Raw genomic sequence first — 20,247 nt, 5'->3', positions numbered from 1 at the left:
TCTTACTCTGCAAGTTACTATTTAGTTTTCATTTGCCTTTGTTTCCTCTAGTTTCTCTTGCAGAGATGCTGTTTTTCTCCTGGTTATTCTTCAGTGAATTCAGGTTGGCTGGTTGTCCTGACACCATAAATAGCAGATGCTAACTGGCAATTGCAAATGGCAGCCTTTCCTGGCTAATATTGTGTGTGACTATCTGTTTTTTTTTTTTCTCAAAACTGACCCTGCTGGATGCATGGGTCAAATACAAAGAAGCATTCAGCTTTTTCTGGTGTAGATGCAGAATTTGAGAGTGGGTGCAGTTGTATGTGGCTTTCTGGAGGAAAGAGAAGCAATTCTAGGGTCAGGCATCTCATTTAAAACTTAGAGAATATGGATACAGCTGGTGAATCTTTTCCTTCTTGCAGTCCTTGGTCAAGGGCAGTTTGCAGCATACTGAGAAGGACTTGTACTCTTAATAAAATTAAATACTTTATGCATATTTTGCATTTTAAGTTTGGCTGCCAGAATGGAGTCCAAGATTCAGAGTTTATGCTCTGGAGCTCCACCAAGTTGTTTTGGAAAAGCAATCCCTAATGTCTATGTGCCGTTGGGGAGCTGTCTAGCACTAGACAGCTGGAAATGCTGATTGTATGGGTGTGCAGGAGCTGCAGCCTCTTGTGAAGTGCAGACTGCAGACAGATGGCTGTGTCCACTTTGGATGTACACCACCATCTTTCCATATTCATACAGAAAATAATACTGGTGTGGCATCCTCCATATTTCTTTTTGGAACTTGGCTGGAAGTGCAGATGGGAGGACAGAGGGAGATAAATACAGGTCAGAAGATATTTCAGCCTTTGCCTGTGGCATAAACTGGAAGGAGAGAGCATTGGGTACATCTGTTAACTCTTAGGATGTGTAAAGTGTGCTATAGTTGCTTAAAATACATGAATAGTGAAGACAGGCATGAAAGCATCTGTCTTGCTGTTATATTTGTCATCCCTATCGGAACATCAGTAATTTAAATTTATTAAAAGCATACCTAAGTGATGGGCAGGTGGACTTGGCAATGTTAGGTTTTAGTTGAACTCAATGATCTTAAAGATCGTTTCCAACCTAAATGATCCTATGATACTGTGATATCAAGGGATAGAAAACTCACTGTGTTTATGAGCTAATGTTTTTACTCTTTTAAAAAAAGAGGCTTTAATTCATCATTAAGTAAATATTAGGTAGTTGTACTCTAATATGAAAAAGTAAAACAAAAGTCTAATAGCCCCTTAAGTGTTTTCTCTGTTTGAAGGTATTTTTTCACTCAAGTCATATCTCAGTCCTCCCAAGGACTGATTTAAAGGATCCTTTCAAGTACCTTGACATCTTTCAGTCTATCAGTATAAGTAAATTCCCTCAACCTCGGAATCAGTTTAATGTTTCTGTACTACCTGCAACAGTTTGTTGACAGCTTGTTATAAAATGCAGAGTTCTTCAGAAATAGGGCTGAAAAAAATAGGTTTGGGCAAATCAAGAGCCTATCTGAATGGCAGCAGTGCTACCCTGTGACTCAGACATTCACTTACAAATATTTTTGTTTGTAGTTGTCATGACTGCTTGTACCTGAGCTGCTGATTGATGTTACTGTCCACCTGGTGAGGGCCTCTATCAATTAGTAGTAGCGGGGAACAGTCAGAGAGGAATTCCCCTGTTCTGTATCTTGTGTGGGAGTGAGGAGGCATGCCTCCCTGGATGGGACATTGCCCAGTGTGGGTTTTAGAAAAGATCCTTCTGTCCTCTGTGCTTGGTGGACAGCAGTGGCTCCTTGGTTCTGTCAGTGGAGCTGGAAGAGGGAATTTAAATTCTGTGTTGCAGTAGGGATTTTCTCTCCTTCCTATATATTGAGAGTAGTGTGGCAGCTCATTGTGTTGTTGCTGTAAAAGAGTGGCTACTGGGCTAACCCTGTGTAAGAATGAGGAAACAATTCCTGGGAGCTGTTTTGGACTCCATGCATTTCTAACTGCATTACTCAGACTTCTGATACTACAGTTACTTTGGTTTTGTTTTTGTGGGGATTGGGCTTTGTTTTGAATTGTTTTAAGCCACAGAGCTTCAGGGTGTCGTTATAATGGTAGTGGTTTCTGGAGGATGAAGTCATTGTTTTTCAGAAGTGTTAGGTGCCTCACATAGTATATACATGAGCCTTGGACCTTATATATAGAAAAGACCCTTGGACATCTAATTAAATGGTTTAGCTGGCTATTCACCAAAAAACATGCATCAGCAGTTTTAGGGAGAGGACAGGAATGCTTCATAAACAGGGTGCCACTTGTAAATGTAACCGTCACTGTGTAAAGACGATTACCCAGATGCTGATTAGGTATGAAATGATAGGCTGCAATCTTTCCTTTGCAAGTTGTGTATTAAAAGATAAAGAGAATGTCTTCTGCTGTTTGCAGAATGTCTAGCTCAAGGGCAGCTAAATGTCAGTGGTGTGTGCCCTGCATGGCCACCATGGATCCAGCTGTCTCAAAGTGCTTGCTGCCTTTAAGCTAGATGATGCTGTCCTGTGGAAAATTAGAGCTTCTTACTGCCTGAGGTTCCTTTACAGGATCAGTAGAGTACTGAGGAAGACTGGCTCCCATTTAAAGGAGAACCAGGACTTCAGGATATACAGCCTTTTGTAGATGACCTGGACCCATGCCAGCTGTTTGCAGTCTCTGGCCTAGAAGGTGCTCCAGGGACATGTTCAAAATATGCTGAGCCAGCACACCTGTGTTCTGTTCTCTTTGGTTTGCAGTGTGGCAGGGTTTCAAGAAAGAAGTGTTGTGCTAAAGTAGGTAATACACCCCTAAAGTCACAAGGCAATCAGGTCAAATTATACTTTTGATCAATCTATTCTTAAAGTAATTTTTAAGTTTTGAAGCATACCTCATTTCATAGTTGTACCTACTTTCCCAGATATCTTGTATTCTATTTCAAATCAGTATCACTTTACAATTTTTTCCTTCAGCAAGGAGAGTGTAAATGGAGATACTCTGTTGGGATTTCTGTGATTGTGAGTCAGCAGGATTTGTGTCTCTTAAATCACTGAAGCTGTGCCTGGATTAAGAAGCCTGAGAGTGCTTTCCCCCTGCAGAGTTGAGCTGTACCTGTTTCTTAATGCTGTACTGAGTTTGAAGCATGGGCATTAATCAAATTCCTCTCATATGCTTGTTTTCACAGATGGGGGGAAGGTACAGGTTAGGCAGGAAATTATCCCACAAATGCTCAACTCAGTGGCTGTTAAAAGGAAAGTAAGATTTTGGGGTACACTGCACTGCAGTAAATCAGGTCATATTCTTATTTGTTTGTGGAAATTCTCCCCATGCTTCCTAAATGGTAATGGAGGTACATGGGGTTTGATTTCTAGAAATTAAAATTTCCATTTGGGTAGAAAAATACCTTTAAATAGGCTACAGAAAATTCAGCCTGTTAAAGTACCGTTCTTCTTGGATGGTACAGAAGGTCTTGAATTTTTCCTGTATTTTCTTAGTAAGTCACCAAATTATGATAAACTGTGGGTTGTGGCATTACTCGAGCAGAGTATTTTGACCACTCGGAGATTAAGAAATACGACATTTCAAATTTGTATAATATGCATGCATTGGAACCAGGGGAGTTAAAGTCATTTACCTTCTTGTACATTGATACTGCTGATACGTGTGAAGCCATTTGCTGGTGATTGCAGAGACTGAAACTGTGGGAATGTAAATGGGGAACTGCATAGAGGTCGATTGTCTTAAAATACTTACTGAGGAAGAAAAGTGCCGCTGAACTCTGAGCTTATTGTCTTTATTTTTCTATACGAGTAAACAAGTTGCAGTGTTGGGATTTTATTATTATTTAACAGAATGACCTTAAAATGGTTCTGCACAGCAGGGTGGTAACGAGGGATCTGCCACCACAAAAGCTGAGAAGCGGCCGATTTTCATCCTCGTTCACGGCAGATCGGATTCCGCATCCCGGGTGCTCCTTTCCCACACTGAGGACTTACCTTTTGTTTCTGTACTTTTCATCAGCTGTTCTTAATAATTTCTGTAAAAGCTGGGGTAGGGAACTTCATTCCCAGCTTCCTGAAGACCATAGGACAACCCTAGTTAATTGCAGAAATTTTGCCTTTTTTCCTAGCAACCCTGAGTTGGCTTCTAGTGTGATAGGCTTCTGTAGGAAACATAGACTTAATTTCAAATTTGTCACACCAAAAAATGGCCATCAAAGGGCAAACGATATTCAGTGGGAAGTGCAGACCAACTGTTAATGCTATATAAATACTTTTTTAATAAGCATGACTACATTATTAGCTGATCCAAGATTTTCAATATACTTTCAAGGATAACAATTAGAAACCGGGGAGGAGGTGGGAAAAGAGGAAGGAATGGATTAAGGAATTTTTTTAAAAAGGCATAATGGGTGTAAACTTTATAAGGAGCTGGGGACTGGGGAAATGAAGAGCCTCAAGATCCTCCATCTCCCCCTTGCACAATTAGCAGTACTTAGTAAGACATAGTTTTCCCATTTCATGAGACTTGATGAGGCTTTCCTGCAGCCTTAAGGAAACAGAAAATAATACAAGTTCAAAAATAATAGAAGATGACCCCTCTAAACTATAGGTAAATTTGGCTGATTTTTAATTTGATTACTAAACCCACTGTGTACTATTGAAGGCAACCCAGGTTGGTGGGTGTCAGCCATTTTCTTGTAATCTCTTCTGGGCTGTTTGTCCCCTGGGTCAGTGATGCTTTTTAATACAGAGAATTTCATCTTTCCAAATGCTTGTCATGTCAGTGTGCCAAAACACTCCCAATGCTTGCCATGTTTGTTATGTTAAGTGTAACTTAAAATGCTCCAGTGACTCTTTCCTTCCCTCGTCATTTAATTTTGGAGTATGTGGTTGAAAAATCTGTTGTACAGTTAGAATAAGTGGGATTAAATATTTGTGTAAGTGGTTTTTACTTCAGGGTGTTCTTGCCTTTGAGAAAAGCATTTACACATGAAAGGTACACAGAAGACTAGGGAATTGAACACTCTTTCTATGCATTAGATGTTAAATTATTGAAGCCAAATTTCATGTAAAGGAAAACTAAATTTGGGTTGTGAAACTTCAAGGTTGTAACATTTTATCACTCTTCTATATATGCTGCATTATGACACTTAACTTCTTTCCTACACCCATCCTGGAGACAATGTCAGCATGCAGTGCAACATTGTGTGGAGCTTTCTGGAGGAAAGAAAATATTCCTGGCTCAGATGTCTCACTTAAAACTTTCAGGATGCTAACATGTTGGTGGATTCTTTCCTTTGCAGTCCTTGGTCAAGGGCACTTTATGGGATGCTGAGGAGGAGGGCTTTCACCTGTAGTAAAGTCAAATATTTCACACCTACTCATTTAAGGGTTTCTGAAATCAGGAAAGCCTGTGATTCCCAAGCTGCATGTTACTGCAAATGCATAACTTCTTGAAATTTAAAGTGGAGTAGCATCTGGATGTAATTTCAGGTTTTGAGTTATGATATACCTCAGCTGGCTCTGTGAGAGGACTTTGAAACTCATTGGATATGTACAGAGCACAGACCTTCATCTCAGCCGCATTGCTAGATGGTTATCTGTGGATGATCTCGGGAAAGGGGATGCCCTACATCCCTCTCCAAGCATCAAGATTGCTTTAAGATGGCTCATATTTCCCTGCAGAGTTCTCTCTGATGGGTAGCAAGTGGGTCATCTCTTTGTTTGGCTGTATCCAGATACTTGATTGTAGACAGTATGTTTTGTTTTGTCAGCATTAAAATTGGTAGAATCATTATAATTCTCATTAAAAATAACTAGGATTGACTTGGTAATTAGTTGCCTGTCAAAGAGAAAGAGGATATCCTCAGAGGAACCAGTGAGAACCTCTCCTTGTTTTTCTTTTGATCTTACATGGTTATCTTGCTTTAAATGCAGTCTTCTCTCTCTTGTGCAGAGCTCACAGCATGATACTTCTGTGTATGCACTACGATCAGAGATACTGCCAGGTTATTTCCAGAGCCCCAGTAGGGTGTGTGTATTCTTTCCACTAAATATTTATTTAGTTATGCTTGCACATCTGGAAAAAAGAAAAAAAGAAAAAAGTATTTACAAATACAGCACTTCATTTCACTGGCATATTGCATAGCTTTCCCTTTTATCTGTTTTTCCTGGAACTAAACCCCAATTTCTAGCAAACAAATAAAATAAATTATAGATGCAAGCAAGATTACTATGGAGGAGGAAAAGCTCACATTCACATTTAGGAAAACTGAGAGAGTACTGTCTTGTAGAAAGAGCTTTTTAAATTTAGCAGAAGTACATAAATTGAAATAATGAGTTCAATCTAGAAATAAAATAGAAGTCTTTTGGAGCTGAGCAGTAAGTTCTTAGTGGCTTGGTTTCTTTAAATCAAGATCTTAACTAAAGGTTTGGAGCTGGAAGAGGAAGTTGGCTGGGATTTTGTGATCTATATTTAGGCTATCTGAAGATAGGGCTTGTGTGGGTGGGGTTATTTTGTTTGGTTGTTTTTTTGGTTCTTAGTCTATTAAAAATATGTATGATTTACTGTGGGAAAGAAAGTTCCTTGGACAGCTTCTCCAGTTATGTACCTTTACTGAGACGAAGAAAAAAAATCACGGTCTCTTGAAGTAAATAAACCTTTAGTCCTTGATGTCAAGTACAGCCAGAGCTTTCACTCTCAGTTATTAGCTTGGCACAATTTTGCATAAGTTGGATGCTGGGAAGGTTGCTGTCACTACACAAAGAATTTTGAATCTATGAATTTTAAGGCAGAATGGTACTCTGCCATTTATTCTCCATTTTTAGATGCCAAGTGGAATGCGCAGTCAGATGTCAGGTAGAATCTAATTACTGTAGCCTTTTCTTGAGTAAATAGCAGATTTTATTTTTAACCTCTTCAGTACTTGCATTCTGCTGCTGAAAGCTGCAGTTGCAGTTCACAACATCTGAGCCTGTCTGAGCCTAAGATGAAAGTGTGCTGTGACAGCAATTGCTGTTTTTCTAATATGGTTTCTGGTGTGGCATCTTTGTAACATCATCAAAAGATGAGATTTACTTTATGTTCAGAAGATGCTTATCGAGGGCTTTTAATGTTGTCATCTGAAGGGAGCATACACTGACAAGGTACTTAAAAGATAAATGTTTTAAGTTAAAGAACTTTTTAACACGCATGGAGAAACATGACAAACGAGGCTTGCATAGAGACAAAATGATTCTGTGCTGTAGTTTACCTCATTACGTGCTTAAGATGAAAAGCACTTTCTTCAAGTTCTTAGCATGAATAAATCGAGACAAGAGGAAATTATTTAGTGGGAAGAACGGTGTTTAAGAGCTGAAATATTACAAAAGGTGACACGTGCTAAAAAGTCTTTGACTACTGTTTGTATGTTTAATTTAAGAAGTCAGTTTACCTGAGGATCAAAGATACTGGTGAGCTACTCGTTTGCTGTATTGTTCTCTACCCTGCTGATTTCTCAGGAGCCCATCTCGAGTCTTTTTGTGTTACTTTATGCAGTTTGTGAACACCTGGGGTGCTCTGAAGATACGCAGGCTTCCAAAGCATGTGCTAACAACATGAATTTGTCCAACCCAGTGCAGACCTAGAGAGCCTTAACCAAACTGAGGAATTCTGCAGCCTTTTTCACCTCTGCTCCCAGGAATTAAGGCTTTTACAGGAGGTGTTAAAAGAGGTGGTTATAGTGTTTTGAGCAACACAGTAGTAATCTTGACGCCCTTCTAGACAAAAACTGAGTTTGGAGAACTATCGTCCTTAAATCTTCCATATACTTTCTTATTTTATAAATGAGACATTTGTTAAAAACAACAGCAAAAACCCAGTCCTTAGAGTTCAGTGTCTGTCCTTGTCAGGCAGGGATGTTGAACTGAGAACATCAGAGATAGTGGTGCTGTCCCCTCCTCCCAAAAAAATTTCACCCCAGTTTTGGAGATTAAAGTTATTTATATCATGTTTTTTTTTTTAATTCCCTAGATGATCAATTTTCTCAGCCATAAAGGGACACTTACGGTTTGCTTTTTTGTAGAGTGGGCAAAGCAAAGCATGCATATTAATATGCAGTCCTACTTACGCAGCTGACAGCTTTCTGTTGAATCACAACTCTGCTTGTAAGCATCTAAAAATAAATGACAGATTTTGTTAAAAGCCCACTGAAGTTAATGGAAGATAGTTAATGAGTTTAGTGGGAATTTGATTTAGGATCATATATGTTATCTCTCCTTTGTGAATATTAATATAGATTAAAGATGGCAGTGTTGTTAATTTAGTTTGAGAATGGTACAGTTTTTACGTTGTAAACAGAATAATGGCATTTGATGATTATCAGTCGTTACAGCAGAACGAAAAACTCTGTTGGAACGAATCCATGACTTTATTTCTAAATGTATGAATGAAACCAAATAACAATAGTCTGCTGTCTGTCCTGCAACAGCAAAGCAGGAGATTTTCAGGATACGTCTGTCCAGGCCTGTGAGTTTGCTATCTCCAAGTTATTTTATAAGAGCCTGATTTGCAATGATAGGAAATAGCTGGTTTTGCACCTACTCTGCCCTTTTTCTGATAAAGAACTACAAGGCACAGAGGTTGTCCCAGAGCTTTTGTCCAACTGCAGTTTTGTTAATTGTGCTGAGTAACTGCCATGGGGAGGAGTCATTTAAGACATCACTGACTTTGAATCCCAGCCTGTCATAAAACATGAATTTAGACCAAGTCGAGGAGTTGATAGAGATTCCAGTACAGATGACGTGCTGCTGGCACTGCCTGTCAAAGGGCTCACTTGATCGCTGGTGTGTAGTGAGTAACCTCTGCAGAGAAAGTGCTGCGGGGAGGTGTCCGTGTAGCACGTGGGTCCTGCTGCTTGTCCCTTGGAGGGGAAGCCGAAGCCTGATGCACGTGTTCAAATGCATTGCCTCACTTCACTTGCTGTCACGAGTTTGCAAGTCAGTACAGGGAGGGATTTTTCTAAAACACTTCCTTTAATTTTCAGCCTGTTAGCTGCTATCCTGTGCAAATTCCCCACATATCCAAAGGGTGGGATGAGAGCTGTGCCCTTGTAGGATGTGAACCCTCTCTGGTAGCAGGAAGGTGGCTGTGAGGCGTTATTATTCTTAAATGTGACCTCCCTGTGAACAGGATTAGTTTGTACTACTCTGCTGGCATTATTGAATGAAAGAATAGTAGTCTAGGACAACATAAATAAACTAAGAAGGATGATGCAGATACGCAAATGCTAAATTTAGCTTTAAGATGATTATTCCGTGCCTCCTGGCTTTCCTGCTTCTCTGGGAGCAGCACCTGTGATGTATGTGACTTGTAGCTCTTGAAGAGGTTTGCTGTAGAGAATGGAAGAAATTTTTTTACTTTTTTTTGCACCTTTAAGTAGTGTAACACATGCTGAAAGTGCAGGTCTAGACAAGAGTGGTTTTAGAGATTGGCTGTTTCTTGTGACAGTATTTGATGGTGGTCTAGTCAGCCTTGGGTCTCTTTCTAAGCTGTTACTGGTAAAGAAGAGCACTTGGATGGGCACTGAATTTAGTTGCTGTGTTCCATGACACATGAGAGCATAACATTTGTTGAGAAAAACACCACAGTTAGGTGGGAGAAGGATCTTATCCTAAATCATTAATGCACGTGCTGCAACTTTTAAGACTAAGTGCCTTACGGTGCAACCTAAAAATAAGTGAATAGGCATTTTTCCTATTACTGCAGAATAGTATAGGCCGGCTTGCTAGAAATCCACAGGTTTGTGCTGTATGGGCTTTTGTAGACGATCGGTGGCTGAGTATTTTTTTTTAAAGGCTTTATGGGCTCGTAAGGTGTGTGTAAGGGATAAAGGGGGCTCGTAGCCGTCTGAAAGAGTTTTATCTGCAGTGTGTGGGCATCCTCCTTTTCCTGCTTGGGATGGGCGAAGCGAGCAGAGCTGCCGGGTACGGCTCCGCTTTGCGGGGCTGAAATGTGCGGGTTTCGGGCCGAGGCGGAGGTACGGCTCCCTGCATAAGCCCTGGGAGGCGGCACCGGGACTTTCCCGCTGTCGCGCGCCGATAGGTGGCGGTGTCGGCGCGGCCACGGGCGGCACTCGGCGCGTCCCGCGTTCCCGCCGGGCCGTGCGGGATTTCCCCGCCGCTCCTCGGGCCCGCTAATTATTTTTTTTTTTCTCTCTCTCTTATATATATTTTTTTTGTTAATTTTAAGTCCCCCTCCGTCGCTGCGGGCAGGGGCCGGCAGCGCGCGTGCCGGGGCTCGCGGAGATGGCGGGACTGAGCCTTCTCTCCCCCGCCCCCCCGCGCGTGCGGGACCGCTCCGCGTGGGCGCCGCCGGCCCGCGCCGCGCGCGGCGGGGGTGGGGGGGGCGCGCTAATGAGATGCGCGTCGCGGGGCGGGGCCCGGGAAGCGCAGCCAATGGGAGGCGGCGCCGGCGCATAAATGATGGGGGGGGCCGGGATGCCCGGGTTTTGTGCTGCGCGGCGGAGCGCTGACCCCGCTCGGAGCCGGCCGAGCGCAGCCCCGCAGGGTCCTGCAGGGTCCCGGCCCCGCCTCGCCCGGCGGAGCGGCCCCGCACGCACACACGCCTTTGCGAGGAGCGAGACCTGATTTTTTTTTTTCCGGGGAGCGTTTCTGGCCGCGGTTGCATGAATGCCCAATGTTGTAGACCGGTGGCAATGGATCTAGGAGTTTATCAACTAAGACACTTCTCGATTTCGTTCTTATCGTCATTGCTGGGCACCGACACCTCGTCTCTGAGGCTCGACAGTAGGTAAATAAGTGTTGTGTCCGAGCGGCTCTGCCGGCGCGGCGGTAGCGGGGCAGGTGAGCTCCGGGCTGGCTCCTTTGTCCGGGGGAGCCGCAGCGGCGGCACCGGCGCCCGCCTCTCCCCCCGGAGGTGCTGCCCTCCCCGGCGCCCAGCGCTTCTGCCGCAGCCTGCGATTGAGCTCCATCTTTATGGTCCGTCGGGGGGCAAAATGTCGGGATATTTGGTCGGGGCTGAGGGCGGGGGGGCTCGGCGCGGCTTTACAGGTTGCTTTGCTGCATTAGAGCATCCTGGTGAGGCGGCGGCAGGGCACCGTGAGGATGACTTTCTCAGCCAACTGGCTACCGATGCTCGCGTCTCTTGTTTCTTAAATAATTCAGCCGCCGCTAATGTTGTATGTTTTTTCTCTTTCTTTCTCTCTTGCAGTTCTTCTGGTGCAAGCGTAGTAGCTATCGACAACAAAATCGAGCAAGCGATGGTACGTACCGATGGGGCATAAAACCTTGTTCGTGCTTGAAGCAGTAAACAATATGGGGATAGAGCGGCGATGCCGTGCTGGGACGCGTTTCGGTAGCGGAGCCGGGGACGGAAGGGGAGGCACGGCGTCGGCAGCTTTTTTTTTTGTTATTTTTGTTTTTAATTGATCAAAGGCTTCCCGCGGGGAGGAATGCGCACGTTTGTGTATTGATGCCGGGGAGGGAATGACGGCATTGCTCTTTGCTACTGCCTCCCCAAACGATTGATCCTGGCTCCATGCGGCGGCGGAGGGGCGCTGCTGGGTAGAAAGCGTAGCAGCGTATTTGTGGGGTTTTACAGTCCCAAAAAGAGGACGTTTTTGGGGTACTTTTATCTTTTTAATTCCTCCTCCTAAGCGCAGGCGAGCGCAAGCCTAGCAAGCGCATCCCCCGCGGGCTGCAGCCGGGGCATCCCCCGCCGCTGCGCCCTTCTCCCCGCGGGCGGCACGGGCGCTGCGGTGCCCGGAGCCGGCGGCTTCGCCTCGGGGGCCGCCGCGGCCGCTGCCCCGGCCCCCGCCCGGCGCGGAGCCGGGGGCCCGGCCGCCCTTTGTTACTGGAGCGGTGCCTGGAGCCGCTCTCCCGGGAGCCTCTCCGGCTGTTGCTAGGCAAACTCCGAGCCTTTAACTCCCGGCTATAAATAACTCGGCCGCCCATTGGCCGCCCCGCGCTCTGACGTCACCCGCGGCCGCGCGCGGACGGCGGGAGGGAGGGAAATGCGGCAACCTGCGCCCAGAACTGGCTGCAGCCGGCGCGCGCGGGGGCGGGGCCTGGCGCGGGGGCGGGGCCGCTGTGCAGGCCGGGCCGCACGTGAGTGCCGGCGGTGACAGCCCGGCACGGCTCGGCTCGGCTCGGCCGGGACACCGGCACCGGGGGTCACACTGCATAGCGGGCTCCGGCGGGGCAGGCTGGCAGCCCGGGCCGGGCGCTGCGCTGCTAACGCACACACTCTGTTCTGCCTTGCAGGATCTGGTAAAGAGTCACTTGATGTACGCAGTAAGGGAGGAAGTGGAAGTCCTCAAAGAGCAAATCAAAGAGCTGATAGAGAAGAACTCGCAGCTGGAGCAAGAAAACACTCTGCTAAAAACACTTGCCAGCCCAGAGCAGCTTGCCCAGTTCCAAGCACAGCTGCAGACGGGTTCTCCGCCTTCCTCTTCCCAGTCACAAGGGACAGCACAGCAGCCTGCTCAGCCAGCATCACAGGGCTCAGGGCCTTCGGCATAGCTCAAGATGTCATCGCCATCATGATTGCTGGCTTCTGGACTGTCCAGAGTGAGGAGGACTAGCGGGAATCCGCCACAGCCACCCTTCATCCATTTCAATGCACATTGCAACCCAGACTGAGGACTCCATGCCTTGCACACATCAGGAGAGGCTTCTCCCCCTCGTATTACACACTCATCTGTCTCTCTCTTACCTCCCTTACCCCTTTGGCTTGAAGGAGTCTGTGTTCTTAGGTTGGTTGAATAAAATAAACTTCTTCCAGAGAATTAGCACAAGTACACTGGGGACTCAAGCAGCTTCTGCAAATGGCTGAGAAACGAAGCTGCATGCCTGAATTTTTTTGGTTTGTTTTTAAATCTTCCACTCATCCAGTGCTACAGCTGATACAAGTGCTTTTCAAACTTGGAAACGTGAAGAAATAGACTGGAGTAAAAAGTGATGGCTCAACCCCCTGTAGTGCATTGGGGTTCCAAAGTGTGGACTGGTGCATAGGATCTAAGAGGAAGAGGGAGAAAGGTAATCTCAGTGTTTAACACTTAATTGTCACCTGAAACCTTAAGTGCAAATATTTGCACCGTTTTCTGAACCAGTGGACAGGTGCATAAAGCTGTATTATATATAGAAAACAGGTAGGTGACAATACAGTTGTTGGGTCATAGGATTATTACCATGAAGGTTATTTGCCTACTGTATATTTGTGTATTTAGTGTAATTACTTTGTAAAATAGAAAACTGTAACTATTTAGGTTGTACAGATTGAAGTTTAGTTGTTTCATTGGCTGATCTGAAGAAGTTTGAAAAGTTTTTTTTTATGCTACATAAATAAGAATGCACCTACGCAACTGTTCAGAATTTGGCAAATTAATGCTGTTTGTGTAACTTCTGAAGTTCCCTGGCTGCTGATTATCTTGAAGTAAATCATTGTTCATTGTAGTTTGGTTCAAGATGGGGAAAACCACTCCAAAAATTATCAAGCCCTGCTAGCAAAGAATTAAAGAAAAAAAATTGGATTTCCCAGTATGGATTTTTTGCATATGATCTGTATAGTAGTATGCATATGTTTTTGTGCATGTTCTCTACAGTTGTAACACGTCAATGTATTTAACTGTTGCACTTGTCAACTTTCAATAAAGCATACAATGTTGATAAATCACTGTTTGTATAGTGTACTGGTGTTAACCACAGCCGATTTTAAGATGTTGCAATGCAGTTTTACATGGGCAGTGAGGTCAGCTCTTGAAAACAGATACTAAAGTTAAACGGAGGAGGAGGGAGTAGGGCACCTGACTAAGCAAAATGCTGGGTTTGCTCCAGTCCTGTATGGTCAGGACTGTGGGGCCACAGATATCTGTTGCCTATAACAATACATAAGTTATTTCCTAGTAGCAAAGTCTGCCCTGGCACATGCTGGCACAGTTCCCACCCTTAACTCGGGCTGACAAAGGCAGTAAGCACTGCAGCTATCCCACCAGTATTAATTGTGCCTTCTGAAAAATGTTGAGAATGATTTCCAGTTTTGTTGTGTAAGTTTGGAAAAAATGCCTTTTTAGTAATACTGATTAAGACTGAATGTGAGCTTATGAATTTCTAGGTGAATGAGTAGTGAAGGTGTGATCAATGCACTGCAACCAGAGGAGCAAATGAATTTGCAATTTTACAGCAGTAGAAATTAATTTGACTTAAAATATCAGGGTTATTTACAAAGGGTTTTTTATAGGGTCATATGACTGCTCACTTGTAATGAAAAACAGGAGATACTATTTTTGTGGAGCTTCTTGTTACTGAGTGTAATCAAGTGTAGCAGAGGAAACTAGAAAGCTGATGGTTCAAAGTAGGACAAGTCACTCTTGTGTAATTCATAGCCAAATTTTTGCTTTTGGTGCATACTTACCATGTAGCAGTTAAGGCACTGCTTAGCTGAATCACAAGTAGTTGAATTGACTTTTTGGGGATTGCCATATTAAAGAGCTTGTGTGAGTGTGTCTTCATGGGAGTGTGAACTTGAATTCATAGCTTGTGTTCTTGAGATTTCAGTGTACAATTTAGGAGCACTCTTAATGAGGAAACACCAATGAGAAGTGCAGGGTTTTTCTTTCTAATGGATTAAACTAAAATTAGAAATTGTTGATGGCTTTTGTGGCAGAACAACACTTGAATTATTTGGATCAGACAAAAGGAATGCTAATTTTGGTGCTTTTTCAAGGGCTTAATTGTCTGCAGTTGCCTTTATATTCTGTCTCTTCAGTGTTTCTAGGCCGTAACATTGTAAAATTGACTGTTTTAATATACTTACACAGATCAGCTTTTTCACCACTTCAGCTATCAAAATTTGCAAAGATTTTTTTTTTTAAATGGACCTCAGAATTTCTTTGAACAGCATCATCGTATTCTATATTCAAGTTCGGGGTTTTTTAAACTGTTCTTTAAGAAATTATTGGGAAGACTTCAGGACTTTGGTTAGGTAATACATTAATAATTTTACTGCACTGTACTAAACAGTGGCAAATCAATGCTGGTAAATCTGATCATTTATGTACTGAGTAGTTATAGATTCTGGAGCTGGTTCTTGGAGCTGTTCATTAATTACCAACCTGAGGCCAAGCAATGTTTTGTTGCTGAGATGACTTTAGCAATAGCTCTGTTAAAGATGCAGCCTCTTCATGAAATGGATTCAAATTGATTAAAATTGTGCTTGAAATCCAGACAAAGAGTACATGTTTGTCAGTTATGTTGTAATACTTCTGGAATGAATTGTTTTGATTTTTCCTTTTGTTCTAGAACAAATAATTTTTCAGAGAACTTTAAATCAAATGTTATCAGTGGTCAAGTGTTGTCGTTTTCCACCAAAATTTTTCTTTTTACAAACTCTGCAATGTTCATGTTTTCATCCGTACTGAGTCATATTAAATGTAACCTATCTTTTATATGTCAACCTTTTTATTCTCTGCATATCTCCAATTCAGTAACTCTTCAGGCTGTATTCAAGCTGTTTGCCATTTAATTTCTTGCTGTCAATTAGCTGCACACTGGCTTTATTTTTAACAGCAATGTGATAAACTGTTCAAAGCAAATTATCACCGAGACCAGGTTGCTGGTCTTTTTTCTTATTATGACTTTTTTTTTTTTTTTTTAAAATCCAATGCTTCTTTTGGCAAATAATTCTGGGGCAAGTCTAGGCAGTTCAGATTTTGGGGTCTCCATAAATACTAAATGTTTGAAAGTGCTGGCTGTAGCTTGGGTAGAGCTGCTTTTCCTCAGAGTAGCTGGTACGGGGTCATGGGCTGGATTTGTGACCAAAACAGATAACACAGGGATGTGTTTGATACAGCTGAGCAGGGCTGATGCTGAGTCAGGGCCTTTTCTGCCTCTCACCCCGACAGAGCTAGGGCTGGATCTGCACAAGGAGCTGGGAGAGGGCACAGCCTGGGCAGCTGACCCCAACTGACCAGAGGGGTGTCCTATAAAGTACAGTGTTGTGCACAGTGTACAGAGCTGGGGGGAAGAAGGGGAGGAAGTTCAGAAAGATGGTGTTTGTCTTCCCAAATCACTGTTACATGTGGTGGAGGCCTGCTTTCCTGGAGATGGCTGAACACCTGCCTGCCCACGGGGAGTGGTGAATGGATTCCTTGTTTGCTTCTCTGTTAAACTGTCTTCATCGTAACGCACGAGTTTTCTCACTTTTCTGGTTCTCTCTCCTATCCCACTGTGGGGGAGTAAGGAAGTGACTGTTGTGGAAGGAAAGAGAAGTAAGAGCAAGTGGCTGTTGTGGCACTTAGCAGCTGCCTGGTTAAACCACAACAGTCCTTTTTGTCGCCTGCTGTGGGGCTCAAAGTACCACCAGATGTGATTGGAATGTGCTCGATCGATTTTGTCACTATTATTGCTGTTTTGCTATTAATTGACAGGCTCCTGTTTGTCACAGGGTTTGCTTGCCTGAGTCTAGTGCTCGTTAGTGGCTGCTCAGTGCGCTGCTGTGCCGCTTATCTCCTTACTCTGCGGTGCCTGGGAACATTTCGATAACAGCCGTGGCAATGTGTCGGGCTGGCAGATAGCCAGAGCTGCTGCTGCACTGCTGCTCTGGACATGCTGGAACTCCAGCATGAGCTGGAGTGGAAGGGCCTGGGATCTGTGGGTGAGCCCACGTGGGAGCTGGACACCCTGAGGCATCTGTGGCCCCGGATAAGGCCATGCCAGAGCAGGTACATCTGTGGCCGTGGTTATGTCTGTGCCACAGCAGCTGGACCTCTGAAGGGATTGCGGCTCAAGGGTAAGTGCATGAGAATTGTTGCTGGAGGAGGCACACCTTGAAACACCAAGGCTGCACTTGAGGTCATGCAAGACTACCCCAAAGTGTGTGGCTGTGGATAAGGCCGGGAGAGAGCAAATACCCCCCTGGAGGGACTGCAGTCATGGGTAAGGCCATACTGGAGCAGGTTTACTTTCCAAGGGACTGGTTGTGGGTGAGGCCACGCTGGAGCAGGAACATCTCTGAAGGCCTTGTGGCCCATGGAAACGACCATGCTGAAACTGGTCTATCTCAGAGCAACTGTGGCTGTGGGTAAGTCCGTGCCACAGCAGGTAGACCCCTGAAGAGTCTGTGGTTCCTAGATAAGGCTTCACTTGGAGCAGGGACACTCCTAAAGTACTGTGGAAAAGTCCAAGCCAGAGGCCGGACAAGCAGAAGAGTTAACTGCAATTTTAAACCCCATGGTCTGCTCCAAATGAACCAGAGGTGGAGATTGTAATGGAAACATCTTGAAATTGTTGTAATGTGGAATTTGGCTTACATTTTATAGGAATTACTGCAGCAGGAATCACCCAAACCAGTGGAGGACGAGCCTTACAGGAAGCAGTGCAAGTGCAGCAGTGACCTGACGTGACCTGCCTTTGGTGCCCAGTAACTCCACACAGCACACCACATCTCCTGTCCTGACCAAAGTCATGGACTAAATGAACTCAAAGGACATTTTGTGGATGCTTGACAGACGTTTCACAGGGGTGATCCATAGACTAAGGAAATGATACCTGTGTATTATATCAAAGGATGATGACAGTGGTGGTGGGTAATGAGGATGTACTGGAGAGTGTGGGACCTGAGCATGATGTAAATGGTATGGAATCAGGGATGGAGAATATGCTGGTTTGGGCTGGGATGGAGCTAGGATTCATCATAGGAGCTAGTGTGGGGCTACAGTTTGGTTTTGTGTGGAGAACAGTGTTGGGAGCACAAGGAGCACAGGGAGCTGTTTGTTACACCTGAGTAGGGCTGATGCAGAGTCGGGGTCCTTTCTGCCTCTCACCCCACCAGTGAGAGGGCTGGGAGGGGACACAGCTGGGACAGCTGACCCCAAAGGGGTATCCCAAACCATATGGCATCATTCTCAGCATATAAAGCTGGGGGAAGAAGAAGGAATGTTTGGAATTATGGGGTTTGTCTTCCCAAGTCACCATTACATGTGACTGAGCCCTGCTTTTGTGGGGATGGATGAACACCTGCCTGCCCGTGGCAGGTGATGAATGGATTCCCTGATGTGCTTTGCTGGTGTGCATGGCTTTTGCTTTACCTGTTAGATTGTCTTGATATCAACCTGTAAGCCTTCTCACTTCTCCGAATCTCTCCCCCATCCCAGTCAGGGGGGAGTGAGCAAGTGACTGTTGTGGAAGGAAGGAGAAATGCTCTTCAATAATATGCCTGGAAACTGTCCAGAGAGCACCCAGACAAAACCTCCCAGCAGCAGGGGAGTAAATGCAGTGCCTTAGAGATGCCTCTCCCTAATTCTTACGGAATAAATCAATGCCTGGGAGGCAGCTTCCTGTGGTTCAGCTGCAGAAAGAACCCCACAAGGCTATTTGGGAATTACCACCCATGATTTTTTGTAGCTACAAATCTCAAAGAATTTTAAGTATTATTTATTCCTTGCAGGGAGAAATAGCAGCTTGCTGGCTGGTGGCATACTTGTTTATTTAATATGTGCCATTTGCAAAACCTCGCGTAAAGCATCCTGAGCATATTAGTAACAGGTCGCATCTTACAGGTGATGCATTATCTGTCACTTTTCTCCTCTCCCTTTAGGATTATGTTTTTTAGCTTTCTGGTGAATTCTCTGCTGGAGTAAACCTGAAATAAGTTAGAAATTCAAGGAAATCAGCCCAATTCCAGCCTTTGCTGTTCAGTGTTACTTCAGATGTATGAAAATAAATGGAGAATGGTTGCTGGAGGGACCTCCTGAGAAGTCTTAGGCATTTGGAATGTTCGGGGATATTCTGAAAAAACTCCTGCCACTGGGCCAGTCCTTTTCCTGTGATGAGTAAGCAGACTCTTCTGACTGCATTTATTTAGTATGTGCTGAGCTAGGTCAACGAACGCCCTGCTTGAGAATCCCAGGCAAGGAGTTTCCAGCAGACACTGGCAACTGCCCTCCTCAACTGGGGTCCAATTTCCAACAGGAGCAAAGCCAAGCTCAACAACAAAGTTAAAAGCCAAACCATGAATAAACTGACTTCCTTACATTGTAAATACATCGGAAAAGGGCAGCAGTTCAAAAGGGAAAATGAGCCAAACTCTGATTATTTTCCTTGAAACTGAATCCCAGGGGGTGATTGTCCATTGAGATGTCCCCAGGAGAGTTGTGCTCCGCCAAGAAGCAAGAGGGTTTGGGTAGGACATGGGCAAGAGGCCTCCAAATTGTTGCACAACAGGAATTAGGGTACAGCAGTTGAGGAAAGGGAAAACAGTTCTCAAAAACCTTATTTCTGAGCGAAACCAGGTTCTCAGGCCATCTTGAAGCTTACTTTTGATCCTTCAGCTGCCTTGGGTGGGGGTGGCTTTTCAGTGATGTGTATGTGGTAATGCACACTGGATGTGGCTCAAGCCATCATGAGAAAGTAGCTGCAGGCAAAAAAAAAAAAAAAAACCAACCCAAAAAAAGGGTTATAACGCTCCAATTTATAGTCTTGTAGTTTGGGTACACTGAGAGCTCTGTTAAAGTTCTCCCTCTTTGGAGCTCCAAAGGCACTGTCAGATGATGAGAGGTTCTGATCTGGCAAATGCAAGCTCAGGGCAAATCCGCCTTAATCTTGGAAGTAACAAAAGGGAAACCTTTCAGCCTTTAAAATCAAAGTTAAGAAGAACAAACCTCAATGGCCTTCAGAATGGGAAGCAGATAAGTTGTTCATCAGGGAGTACTGGAAGCAATGGGGATGAACTTATTTGTGTATTATTTAAATTACTGTTAGCTGCTTTCCAGTCCAACATACACTCGGGATCTCTAGGGTTTGGAAGTGGGTGTCTGTGCTGAGGTTTCAGATCTCTTGCCCCACACCCCCCAAAAAAAAAAAATCTTGTCAAAAGAATCTACCTGCATTATGCTCTCTGTGGAGGCTGCTGTAAATGGCCACTCTTCCTTCCAATTAGTTTTATTACTGAGAACCTCCCCGTTCTGCCTTTGCTCCTGCTTTAATTGCAGCTTTGCTAGCAGATAGCCATCAGAGAAGACATCTGCAATTCAATTAGATCTGTGCTTACACTCATGATCTCTGTGAAACCAGCCGCTGCCAGAACAGAGTGCCCTCCATGGGCTCACTTGGGGCTGCAGCCTGCCGTGCTTTGCGCTTCATCCCCCTCCTGCCCTGCCAGCCCCACTTACAGGCGCTTGAAATGAGGATCCATTCCTCACAGCAGGCTTGTAGGAGCTCATTTCCTCTTCCTTGAATAG

The 20,247-nt window shown here is 44.5% G+C and overlaps 1 protein-coding gene across 6 annotated transcripts in view; it reads left to right on the top strand.

The window, feature by feature from the left end:
* TSC22D1 (TSC22 domain family member 1) overlaps window positions 1-13,682 on the top strand; it is a 90,608-nt gene extending 76,926 nt beyond the window's left edge. For 3 of the 6 annotated variants that reach the window (XM_084227186.1, XM_084227187.1, XM_084227185.1), the window contains 2 exons: window positions 11,223-11,274; window positions 12,275-13,682. In XM_084227186.1, coding sequence (XP_084083312.1) covers window positions 11,223-11,274; window positions 12,275-12,532 — 310 coding nt within the window. In that variant the 3' untranslated portion in view covers window positions 12,533-13,682. Of the gene's footprint in view, window positions 1-10,475; window positions 10,803-10,912; window positions 10,991-11,222; window positions 11,275-12,274 lie in introns of those variants that run through there. The other 3 variants (XM_084227188.1, XM_084227189.1, XM_084227190.1) reach the window with 3 other exon arrangements.
* The last annotated feature ends 6,565 nt before the right edge of the window (window positions 13,683-20,247 follow it).

This window comes from Fringilla coelebs (assembly GCF_963513975.1).
Source record: "Fringilla coelebs genome assembly, chromosome: 2".
Classification (NCBI taxonomy): Eukaryota; Metazoa; Chordata; class Aves; order Passeriformes; family Fringillidae; genus Fringilla; species Fringilla coelebs.
This window is presented reverse-complemented; position numbering and strand designations above follow the sequence as displayed.